The sequence below is a fragment of the Meleagris gallopavo genome, chromosome 3 (genome assembly GCF_905368555.1).
Source record: "Meleagris gallopavo chromosome 3, MGAL_WU_HG_1.1, whole genome shotgun sequence".
NCBI classification, from domain to species: Eukaryota; Metazoa; Chordata; class Aves; order Galliformes; family Phasianidae; genus Meleagris; species Meleagris gallopavo.
In genome coordinates, this window is record NC_139406.1 from 90126828 (window position 1) to 90140196 (window position 13369).

Consider the following 13369-nt stretch of genomic DNA (forward strand, 5'->3'; position numbering starts at 1 on the left):
GGCCTTTTTCCTTATCCTCAGTGGTCACATTCTCCACCGCATCCACTAAAGGATGAAGATTCTCCTTAGCTCTCTTCTTACCGTTAAAATATTTATTAAAAAGGTTTTTATTCTCTTTTACTACAGTGGCCAAGTTGGGTTCAAGCTGAGCTTTTGCATTTCTAATTTTCTCCCTGCATGTCTTAACAGCTTCTTTGTATTCTCTACAGGTTGCCAACCTTTCTTCCACAGGAGGTTCCCTCAGGCTCATCTCTAGCAAGCCACGCTTTAACCCTTCATCCCTTCAGATTTGGTTTAAAGCCCTCTCAGTGGGACCTGCCAGCTCCTGGGTTAGGATTCACTTCCCGCATTGAGACAGGTGAGACACACGTGCCATCAGGCCAGGCCAAGTAAACTGCCCATAAAGATGTGAATTCTGTGGTACAGTCTGAAAACTTCATTATATTTATGAATTACTTTAAACGAGCTTGCAAGTTTTAATGACCGATTTCCTGTTTCTCTTAAGAATTTTGATAAGGTAAAGCCTAGAGATTTTTTCTGTGCCTTATCAACAAGTCTAACACACACTGAACTCTGAACTGAAGACTAAGGTGAGGTAAACTGTAAAAGATTTTTGTTTGTTTTTTGTAATACTACACAATTTGAACCACTGTTAATCTTATTTATCTTATACTAGTCCTTCATATAACATTGACTTCAAGTGTCAGTCTTCATATTTTGTGCTACAGAAAAAAATTTTATTCCTTTTGGTGACTTCGTTACTAGTTTACTCAATCTCATGTATTTATTCCACTTTGTAATTGATAAATTCACTGAATTACCATCTAAACCAGCGTATTCAATCACAGAAGGAAATGCAGATTATTTGGAACTGATTACATTCTACTGGCATTTCACTTTTCCTCTCAGCAATCTTAAGTTTCAGAATAGCCCAAAAGACATAAATTTCATGAAAATAAATTACATCTTTTTGAAAAAGCTGTTCTAGAGTTTAGTTATTTAATAAGCCAGCTGCTTTAGAAAACATCAACTGCAGAGTGAGCTTATGAATGAGTAAAATAAGCCCAAAGAGTTTTAGCCTCCTGTTACTATTCTGTATTGAATAAAAAAAAAGATTTTAAAATATGCAGCATTCCAGATAAAACTCCCAGCACCAGGAGCATGTAATAGTGCTGAAGATTTACAGCACAGAACTGAACAAAACAGAACTAGACCAAAACCAGCAAAATTGAAACATAAAGAACGTATCTTACAACAAATTCTAAATATCATTCACCTGATTCACTTTTATGCTTACCTCGTACTGGAAAACTTAAAAGCAGCATGCATTATTACTCTTTGCAGTACTGCAAGAGAGATGGAAGAGTCACGGGGAAAAAAAAAAACAATGTGGTCAGTTGGCTTATGTATGGTGCATATCCATGTCCTATTTATCTGATTTTGCAAAGAACCATGATGTGTAAGATAAGTGGCTTCTAAGAAGTTTTCTCCTACTTCAGAGAACTCCTATTGCAATAAGTCAGAAACCATTTACATTCAAGCTTTTCTTTTTTTATAAACATACATTTTCATTCAAACATTGCGTCACAGAATCACAGAACGGCCAGGATTGGAAGGGACCTCAAGGATCATGAAGCTCCAACCCCCTGCCACATGCAGGGCCACCAACCTCCACATTTAATACTAGACCAGACTGCCCAGGGCCCCATCCAATTGGGCCTTGAACACCTCCAGGGATGGGGCATCCACAACTTCTCTGGGCAGCCTGTTCCAGCACCTCATCACTCTCTCTGTAAAGAACTTTCCCCTGACATCCAACCTAAATCTTCCCTCCCTCAACTTAAAACCACTTCCCCTTGTCCTGCAGTTATCTACCCTTTCAAAGAGTTGATTCCCCTCCTGTTTGTAAGCTCTCTTTTGGTACTGAAAGGCTGCAATGAGGTCATCCCACAGCCTTCTTTTCTCCAGGCTGAACAAGCCCAGCTCCCTCAGCCTGTCTTCGTAGGGGAGGTGCTCCAGTCCCCTGATCATCTTTGTGGCTCTCCTCTGGACCCTCTCCAACAGCTCCCTGTCTTTCTTGTACTGGGGGCTCCAGACCTGGACGCAGTACTGCAGATGGGGCCTCACAAGAGCAGAGTAGAGGGGGACAATCACCTCCCTGTCCCTGCTGGCCACCCTTCTTCTGATGGAGTCCAGAATACCATTTGCTTTCTGAGCTGCAAGAGCACACTGCTGGTTCATTTTAAGCTTTTCATCTTTCAAGACCCCCAGATTCTTCTCTGGAGGGCTGCTCTCAAGGACCGCTCCTTCCAGTCTGTATAGATGCCTGGGATTCCTCCGGCCCAAGTGCAAAACTCTGCACTTTGCCATGTTGAACCTCATCAGGTTCAGCTGGGCCCACCTTTCAAGTCTGCCTCTGAATGGCATCCCTTCCTTCCACCGTGTCAACCGCACCACTCAGCTGATTCCGTCATCGATGTCATTGATAAAGATGTTAAAGAGCACTGGTCTCAAGACAGACCCCTGGCGGACACCACTCATTACCGGGTGTCATGGCTATCAAACATGAGGTGATAGGTCTGGTCAACTACATTTATATATATACACACATATATACAAGATAAGATATGGAATTACGCTGAAACTGTAAAAATATTCCTGTCTAATGGCTAAGAATCTACCATGCTGCTGTTAATATTCCCTCTGAAATTATACTGCACATTTCCATCCTGAAATCAGTTAATTTTAACTTTCTAAGACCAAACATTTAAAAGATTTACTGGTTACACAAATACATCTTGCAGGCACTTTGTCAACCAAAATACAATGCAGCACATTAAAACTAGTTCAGTAATGTCAGTTAAGTAAACCTTACCTCAACTCAGAAGCATGCATCAATTTAATTTCCATCATAATTTCTGTTCAGTCTGATTAAAGTTTCATTCTTTTCAGCCCTTGAAATCAATAACTTTTATCCTTCTAAAAATTAATTTATGTACTGTAAAGGATCCTAGGGGAAATGCTGTCCTAAATTAAATATAGTATTAAGGAACAACATTCTTTACAAGTATAAAAGACTGTGAATTACTGACAGGCCACGTCTATATGAACGACTGCTGCAGCACAAAAGGAGAGAAGCTGTAGAGCAAAACAGTTGGTGCCTACATTACACACACTTCAGAGAATTGATTTCTTGAAACTATTTACAGCATAAGCAGACCTTCTCAGAGGTTTCCAATACAGTACCTCTTATTTTCCACTCTCAAGAAACACAATATTCCAATCAGAACTACCCTAGAAACTTCTAAATAACACTGGCTCAGCAGAAAACTGCTATTACTTATAAACCATTACTGCCAGTTTCCTAACAGCTTACAACTGTGTCAAAAAGCAGAAGCCTACCCCACTTGATTCCATTCTTTCCTTCACACCATAACCTCAATCACTTGTTTCTTTCCTTTCTCTTACAACCACTAAAAAAATCAATGCCCAAAAAGGGGTTCTTGTTGGCATCCAGGAATGCCATATTAGCTGAATCATAGTCATGTAAGTGTTCCACCATTCCTTGAAAAGAAAGAAGTCACACTTCAAAGATGTTCCACCTATTACATGTGCCTACTATTATTTATTACAGTTTTTTATAACTTACTGAATTCCAGATGGGTTCAAAGACTGAAACTCTGTTTCCATTCCTTCAACAGAAGTCTCAGTGATGGGGTAAGAGGCAGACAGGCAGTCAGGGCTGAGCTAGCTAACTGTGTGTAAAGGGAATGATGCATCTTGTCACAAAAGCCACTGGGGTAGCTTGGATCATTTGGATGACCAGGATGCAGTTACCTACACTGAAGACAGTCACTTCATTTAGTTAGAACTTCCATCCCACATAGAAGTCTTTAAAAAAATGCAGAGATTCATTTGCCATTTGCAGTTTTAAATAGAGAATAAGCATAATTTCAAAAATCCATTAATTGCAAATTAAAAAAAAACTATGTTTCAGCAGAACAACAGCAAGTTACCCTTCAAAATCGTTCTTGTACTTAAGGCTTCCCTTCTGCCCATATAACTTGTCAGGGTTGGTGTTCTTCTTTGTATATTTTTGAACATAACTCCCACTTTTAAAGAGTAATCCCATTTTCCCCAATTGTGCTGTTTATTTTGTTTAACCAGCCACACATTTTTCATCATTTTTGGAATTACTTAAATGGAGAAGTAGGAGAATGCCCTTACTGAGATTCTACAACTTCCTGAAGTGGTCTCTGTGCTACTAGCAAATATGCCACTGTAAAATTTCTTCCATTTAGCTTCTTTACTTCTGTGGTACTTGCTCTTCTCTGACAGTAGAATTAAACTTGAAAGAGTTGTGTATGTTAAAACCAAGCATTCTTATTTGTTTATCTAAGTTTTTATTTCTAACACTTATCTTGCTGCTTGTGTCCTATACATGAAGGACAGGAGGAAAAGTGGAGAGGAAGGGAGAGAACTACAGGAATAGGCAAGCAAAATAGCAAGCAGGGGAGCAAAGGCAAGTGAGGAGTTCAAACTAAAAAAGGAAAAAAACGTGAACTGAAGCTCTCCAGAATTCCTGCTACTGCAGTCTCTAAGCAGGTAAGAAAGGGAACAGCACTGCAACTCTGGATAGTGTTGGCCTTCTGGGCTGCAACTGCATATTGCTGGCTCATGTTGAATCTTTCATCAACCAGCATACCCAAATCCTTCTCCTCTCAGGGCTGCTTTCAAGCCATTCTGTGCCCAGCTTGTATCTGTACTTGGAATTGTCCCAACTCAGGTGCAGGACCTTATACTTGGCCTTGTTGAACTCCATGAGGTTGGCATGGGCCCAACTCTCAAGCCTGTCCCTCTGGATGGCATCTAGTGTGTCTACTCTAGTGTGTCAACTGCACCACTGAGCTTGGTGTTTTATGCAACCTTGATGAGGGTGCACTCAATCTCACTGTCCATGTTGCCTGCAAAGATGTTAAATAACACCAGTCCCAACACCAATCACTGAGGAACACCACTCATCACCAGTCTCCACATGGACATCAAGCCACTGACTGCAACTCTCTGCATGCAACCATTCAGCCAATTCCTTATCCAGAGAGTGGTCCACCCATCAAATCCATTTTTCTCCATCTTGGCAACAAGGATATCATATAAGACAGCACAAAATGTTTTGCAGAAGTCCAGGTAGATGATATCATGCAGTCCATGGTCTTCCAACTACAACAACCCAAAGCTGTCAAAGCATCAAGTGCTGGTGCCCATCAAAGTTGGATTGTGCCCAGCCAACACTAATAAGTCCATCACAACTCAAGGATGAGAGGAACTGAAAGAGAATTCAGCTTAAGTTTTGGCAGAAATTCTTATCACAGAAGATTATCTTAGCACAGTGTGAGAACAAGCATTTTCTGGACAGTGAGAAATTATTTTCAGGAGAAAACAGCCAAACTTACAAACCCTGAAGGTTTGCATGTCATAGATAAACACATCATGTGCTTCCAAATTGCCAAGTAACAGCCAGTACTGCAAGAGGAAAAGAATCCCGGCACCATGGGACTCAGAATCATGTCTATGAAATCTAAACAACTAGTGATAGTTTTGAAAAATCAATACAGGACCTCTCGAAGGAACAAGGCCTTTTTTTCTTAGATAGAACTATGTTTCTATCGCTCTACAGACTATGGGCACTCATGGCATGCAGGGCACTGTCTGACATAAGCCATAAAAACAGTCCCTGATCAAGAAATAAAACACCAATCCATGGTATTTCTTCTGCAGTGCTTCTATGAAGACAGAAATCATATACACTGTAACTGAAAATCCATACACACAAACTCCTCTTAATGGTTACTGATGAACTCTGCTAATAAGGTTTGCTTCTGAAGAGAAAATATCCAGCCAAGGCAAAGAGATCCCCTCAACACTTCATCACATGCAGGACTTATCTGTCCTTGGGTTGAAGAGAAGCGCCTTAAGATTTTCACTAAAGATTTCCTACACTTGAGTGAATCCATGACAGTGGCTAGAACAACAGCTCTGCAGAGGACATGTCTGTATCTAAATGGTATCTGCAATGATATCTTCTGCAGTTTGATAGGGCTAAAACAAGTTTGATCATGCTATGTGTAGAAAGATAAATAAGCCAAAATTGTTCTAAACCTTACACTCAGGGAGCAAAGAAAGTTTTGCTAACTAGATCAACAAAACTGAACCAACCAGTGTACCTTATCTTCCAGACCAAAAGACATTCTGTAGTCGTAGTTGTGGAACTCAGCCTTTTTATTTTTGGCCACTGTTCCATCTGAGAAGACTAAAAACAAAGTCATCACAGAAAGACTCTGATGCCCACAGCTGAGAAGACTCAAGACAAAGGTCATCACAGAAAGACGCTGCACTACATGATGCCTACTGTTCTGCTTCTGGTGTTGAAAAGCCAACATACATACATGAGAGGCCATGCTGTCATTCTTTAAGTAGTTAACCAATGTGCTTCTGTTACTAAAAAAAGTAATTCATCCTAATCCAGAGAAGGATAAGAGCAGAAGAATGGAAATGTTGAGACACTGAAGGCCATACTAATACTGCAGTAGTAATTGTGCTGACAATGCAGTTGGCTGGAAGAATACTGAAAGGCTACGAAGAGGGCTCAGGTCACATTCAAAAGGCAGAATAATTAAACTACTGCACTCGATAAAGGAAGTACACAACAGACAGATCAGCAGAGATCTCAAATGTGAAGCTTATCATCTCATTAGAAGTCTAAAAAGCACAAAAATAATTAGAGAATCAGTAGATTTTAATGGTAGAGGTATAACAAAAAGTACTAAAAGGTGTACATATTTCCCAAATAAGTAACTTTGATGGCGTTTAAAGAAGTGAAATTCACCAAGGAAGGAATGAAGCATTTCATCCCACACCATGAACAGTGAGAAAAGATCACTTCTGTGCACTTACATCCTTGCCACTAGAAAAGTTAGCAAAGAAGCAGGTATAATGGAGTTGAAAAACTACTGAAAACCTGAAAGAATCCAAACCTGTTTGAGAGACACACCTTATCTGTAAGTGGATTCTGCATGGTAGGTCACACACCAATAACAGCTGTTTCAAAGTAACCATGTGTTTAGGTAAGCCATTAGATAGGTCACCTTAGAATCATTTGTTGGCAACAGAATTACAATCCTTAAGTACTATTGATACTGTCAATAAAAAACAAACAAACAAAAACCCCACTGTTTTTCAAGTATCTGACCTTATCCAAATTAAATTCAATGTGAACTGTAGAGTATTATGCTTCAAAAAGTATTATAACAGAGAGAATGAATTCTGAGCAATTTTGCAATTGCCTATTTTAATTCTTATTTAAAGAAAGAGTGATTCTTAAGGGCTTGCTAAAACATAATGGCTTGAGATCACAGAGCTTTAATGCAGAATTTGATACCTCTTTTTGCTAAGCAGAAGACTGCATTTTACAGATTTACATACCGAAATAGCTTAGTTTTAAATCAGATTCTCAAATTCCATGTTGTTAAAATAATGACTGACATCTCCCATTTACTTGATGATACTTTTATTCAGATTTGCCAGACTTCATGGTTGGAAATTCTAATCCCAGTGATTATATACAAAAGTTCTGTTTTTAAAATAATTATCAGTGTCATTCAATTAATTCAAATACAAGAAAATTGTGTTTTAACACAAACTAGTTTTGACAATATATTTGTGTTCTGTGAATAGAAGCAAGAGCTTCTAATTATTAGATCTTTCACTGTAACCACTAAATTTCAAACTCATCCTTTAAATTCTCCTTGTAGTAAAGATGAAATCAAGGTTTTCTGTCTCTTGAAGTCCCATTTTCTCAGCTGAACTAACAAATGAATAGAATCAGATTAACAAGTTAGAGTAAGGGTATATTCCTTTTCTGCCCATACGAAGCAAATCCCAAAACAGAAAAGGGCTGGATTATGTTCCAGTGATAAATGTTTAGCTGGCAGTTTCCTTTCATTTGGAGTTTTCACTTCCATTAGTTTTATTTATAAAGATGAGCTGGTAACTACCTGAAATTTAAGTGTAGTGTTTAACATATATCACCAATTACAAGCCATGAAATAGGAAGTGTGTTCTATTAAAAATAAAAAAAAAACAAAAAAACCCACATCATTTTAAAGAGAGGAAGCCTGACATCCAGCCAACATTCAGGAGATTCAAAACCCAGTGGCAAATATAAAAAAAAAGTTCTTAGGACTTTTTTAAGATTTGGGATTAGCAATATTATAGATGGACATATACGGAACAGCTCAAAACCTTGCCTTCAATGGAATTTTCCATCCTTAAGAAATAAAACAACAGTGGAACTTCCCTTTTGAGCCCAGAAAAATCAAAGGACCTTTTAACAGCAAGTAACATTTACAGACAGATAATTTATTTCAGTTTATCAGTTCTCCTTCCTCCATTACTGATTTGATCCACTAAACAGACAAGGGAATTTATTAATAGGCTCCCAGCAAAACGTTTGCTGCAGAAGTCACCAAGGAGTGACATTTGCCTGTTATTAAAAGCAATAAAGAGAGAAAAACATGCTGAATTCAATTTCCATCAAAAACATCTTTCCAACATGCTTTCCAACAGAATCATCTAGATTGGAAGAAACCTTCCTTGAAGATTAAGTCCAACCATCCATCTAATGATACCAAGTCCCATGGCTACAGCCCGTCCACAGACACCACGTCCACACCTCTCTTAAATGCCTCCAGACATGGGGACAGCACTATTTCCCTGAACAGTCCCTGTCAAATGCATGACCACACTCTCCATGAAGAAATTATTCCTAACGTCCAGCCTGAACCTCCCCCGACACAACTTCAGACCTTCAGCTTTAGATCACTTGCCACCTGAGGAGAGAGACCTGTCCAAGCCATGAGCAAACAGTTTTTCCAGGATATACTGTGGAAAACTGCATCAAATACTTTACCAAACTTGACGTAAATGATACTCACAGCCCTTTCCTCATCTACTGAGTGGTTAATCTTATAATTAACATGATCAAGTTAGGTAGAATCTGCCTTTCGTAAACCCATGCTGGCTGCATGTGATCACTTGATTCTTCCAAATGTGACATCTGCTCTATAAACTTCCCAGGTACCAAGGTCAGACTGACAGTCTTAAAATTCTCCGGATCTTCTTTCCTGCTCTTCTTAAGAGTTGGGTGAACTAAGTTTCCCCTCCCGTGGCAACTTTCAAGCTTTCTCCGGTGAAAGTGCTCCTCCCCTCCTCTTGCAGATGGATCCAAGCAGTTCCCAGCAGACAGGTTTCTCTATGACTCCAGTCCTGCAACAATGCATTGATCCACCAGGTCCAAGTGGTACTTTCAAGGTATTTTCCTTTGACTGACAAAGAGAAGATCACCTGTGTTCCAGAGTCTCTTACAGCTGCTCATCCACTCCATCAAAGTTTCATCAGAAAACCCACAGCAGAACTACAGCAGACTCTGCTTTTCTTTCCCAATTACTCTCAATCTCTTCACTGCTGCTAGCATTTTCTAATGATGCTTTTTATTTTTTTAATCCACAACACAAATTATCGTTCTCCAATCACACACCTAATATTTACAGAGGAAATCAAGCACTGAAGCAGTCAATTTGCAGATAGAAAACATTTAAGAAAGTTTTAGTTAGATGCTATATATTAAGATCAGAATACTGCAATATTTGAAATTAACAACACTGGATACTTGATTGATTGCCAGCAAACAGCTACACAATGCACATAATCCTCTAATTTCTGTCCTCTCCACTACTTCTCAAATGAAGTACAGTTCAAAAGCAGTACATAATAAAGCACAGATAACTTCTTTAAAAATCATACCTTGATCAGAAAGAAAATCCAGCATGGTCTGGAGAAGGAAAGACAGATGCCTGACGGATAGAGCAGGATTGCCCATTCTTCTTGAAGCATATACTAGTTCATGAAGCAAACGCATCTGCACCGCAGCCCATCCTCTATGAGTTCCTACAAAGCAAACAGTCATTTAATTTATTTATTCTTAATGCAGAAGTCATAAAATAAACAATTTTATTTGGTTTCCTGTATATATTAAGCAGTAACTTAATGATACAGAAAGATCACCCAAAGGAACCAATAATTACAAAACCCAGAGCTTGAACTCAAAATGATAGGAAAAACAAGATCTTTGGATTTCCTTCTGTTTTCAAATGTAAAGCAATTTTTGTTCTATATTCTTGTCTACTGTCTATATTTATCATTGGGATTCAGAAAATAAGGTTAACACTTCCCGTAAAGAAAAAATAGTGCACAATTTTTGAACTTTTAGAACCAGAAATTCATATGAGATTTCGTGCAAAAAACTTAATTTTCATCCAAACTTAGCACTTCCTAAATCTGTCTAAAGCCCAAGCCATGCCAATATTTTGTTACATTCTGTTGCCATGCAGCTGATGGAGGTAGAGGGGAAGTCTGACAAAATGGCATCTGACATAGAAGTGCATATGAAGCAAAGGTGTGGAACTGAATTCCTCCATGTGAAAAAAAATGGCACCCATTGCATTCATCAATGCTGAATGGTGGGTGGTGCATTTCAGCAGTGGCTTCAGGAAGTGACGTGAAAGACAAGGCACGTTCCTGACAGCCACCAGACGAAGCTGTCACACCATAAAATGAAGAGTGTGAACCAACTCATCCACACAAATGAGGAAATGGTAGTGACTAAGCTGAAAAACAGTGTTTTGTAAATGAGAATTGACTCTATCAAATGATCATAGAATCACAGAATCATAGAATGGCCTGGGTTGAAAAGGTCCACAATGATCATCTAGTTTCAACCCCCCTGCTACGTGCAGGGTCACCAACCACCAGACTAGGCTGCCCAGAGCCACATCCGGCCTGGCCTTGAATGCCTCCAGGGATGGGGCATCCACAACCTCCTTGGGCAACCTGTTCCAGTGTGTCACCACCTTCTGTGTGAAAAACTTCCTCCAGGGTCCATGGAAATAAATAGGAGGCACTACTTTTGGAGCAGCCAACACATGTTCAAATATAGCTTACCTGAAGAATAGTGGCAGACAGTATAAAAAAAGCTTGCAGAAAGCAAAGACAGTACTTAGCAGCTATAGGAATAGCCACCTGTTATTATGAGCTGGTTTTGCTTTGTTGGATTGTTATTGTGGTTTTTCTTTATTTTTAATCAGTGCAAAAAAACATCAATTCAAAAGATAAATAGCACCTAAAATTGTTTAAATATTTAAAAGCTAATCTTATAGATAATATCAAATTGATTTAATCTGTGGAGAAACATGACATATTTGACCTTACAGATACAAATGCAACCACACATACTCACACACACGTAATTACATCTATATTTGTATGAGTGTGTCTATGTATAAAAGTGTAAAAGAATCTTTCATTCTCTGATTATAAGCCGTACCAAAATGAATACAATTTCTCAAACACAAAGCTGAAAGCACATAATTAAAAAATACACTGAAATAAAATGACCTTTCTTGTACTGACAAGCATAAAATCACAAAGACATTCTGAAGCAGTAGAAGAGAAGCTCTCATTAATAAAACACATTTGCTACAAACAGAGGAACGCAGCAATATGTTCAGCAGCAGCTCTCAGAAATTCCAAACTATCAAAAGCAACACCAGCAAAAAGCAAAGGTGCTGTTTTGAAGGGCTACTCTGTTTGCCACAATTCATTTTGGATAGGTAAAGGATTTGGGATTTATTTGACATTTCTCAAGGAAGTTAGTAATATAAATCCACCTGAGTGACACCGTAAGCAAACGCATGCTCCCCCAGAGACATTTACCTTTGCTGAAATCTTTAGGATCCAATGATAAACTATAGCCAGGGAGAGTTTCCAAAAGCAATTTGTAGCAGGCCCTCCATCCAGGCTCTGGTATGCTGGGTGCTGCACACTGCATTGCTGCGATACGCTTGAAAAAAGCAGACTTGCGGTGAAAACCAATTCGTTCATACAGCTCCGAAAGGATGCTGTAACGCTGGATTTTTTCTTCTTCTGAGAGCTGAAATTGAAAAGGAAGAGAAAATGGAACTGTTTTTAATTCAAGACAGTTTTCAAGGATGTTACTGAGTAACACAAAAAAAAAGAAAGAAAAAATGTAATAGGCATCTCTACCACAGAAGGCCAGCATGTTTGCACACAGCCAGTCATGCCAACCCCTGCTGCCAGGAAATCTTCAGCTTGCTTCAGAAGTTCAGCTAACAAGTACAGCAAGGATGCATTTTCTGAACAACTTAGGTAGTTATCAGTACTATGAAGTATAACTTAGGCAAAACAGCTAAAAATAGCTTAAGAGTATCATACTTTATGGGTGATACTTAGCATGACACGCAGGTGCACAATAAGAACACAAAAATACACCGCTTCCAAAAACAACTGATTTATCAAATTAAATGTTTGAACCACTTCAAGAGTAAACCTAAACTCTCAGTTTTTATGAGTCTCTGATCTCATAAATCACAAAATATTCCTACCATGATACCATACCTATGCAAGCTGTCAACAAATGGAGCAGAATTCAGTGAAAGGTTAAGCCCCATTAGGTTTCAAGTACAAACAAACTTGGTGAGCCACCAATATGTGCTAATGTAGCTTGCCAGTATATTTGCACAGGGCCCATGCAATTTCTCCTTCCCCATGATGAATGAGAGTTAGGTTGCCCAAGGAGGTTGTGGATGCCCCATCCCTGGAGGCATTCAAAGCCAGGCTGGATGTGGCTCTGGGCAGCCTGGTCTGGTGGTTGGCGACCCTGCACATAGCAGGAGGTTGAAACTAGATGATCATTGTGGTCCTTTCCAACCCAGGCCATTCTGCGATTCTGTGATCCAGTAACAAGTAGAGTTCTCAAAATGGATCAATGGTGACACCTAGTGCACGATACCGAACATGCACAAACAAAAGCAATACCAAATATTACTATGAGTTACTCTGCAATGTATGTTAACAGCTTTACAGGCATTTATAATGACAAAGTTCATAGAAAAAATAACATTGATGGACACAAACCAGAATTTCTGCACATCATTCTTCAAAACGGAATGCAACAATCTCAATTCTTTGTTTAATGACATAGAATCATACAGGTTGGAAAAAACCACAAAGTTCACCCAGTCCAGCCATCAATCTATCATCACCACGCTCACTAAGCCATGCCATCACTGCCACATCTACACACTTCTATAAAACCTCCACAAACAGTGACTCCATCACTTCCCTGGGCAGCCTGTTCCAATAATTGCAGGCACTTTCAGACCTTGAATGTCAGAAGATTATAGGTACACTAATGACTTTTACAGAAATAATTATAAAGCTTCAAAACATTTTT

At 39.1% G+C, this 13369-nt stretch overlaps 1 protein-coding gene across 4 annotated transcripts in view; it reads right to left on the reverse strand.

The window, feature by feature from the left end:
- TRAPPC9 (trafficking protein particle complex subunit 9) overlaps window positions 1-13369 on the reverse strand; it is a 467199-nt gene that overhangs the window by 432256 nt on the left and 21574 nt on the right. For all 4 annotated transcript variants that reach the window (XM_085221735.1, XM_085221734.1, XM_085221737.1 and 1 more), the window contains 2 exons: window positions 11830-12046; window positions 9862-10005 (listed from right to left, as the gene is read on the reverse strand). In XM_085221735.1, coding sequence (XP_085077861.1) covers window positions 9862-10005; window positions 11830-12046 — 361 coding nt within the window. The remainder of the gene's footprint in view (window positions 1-9861; window positions 10006-11829; window positions 12047-13369) is intronic.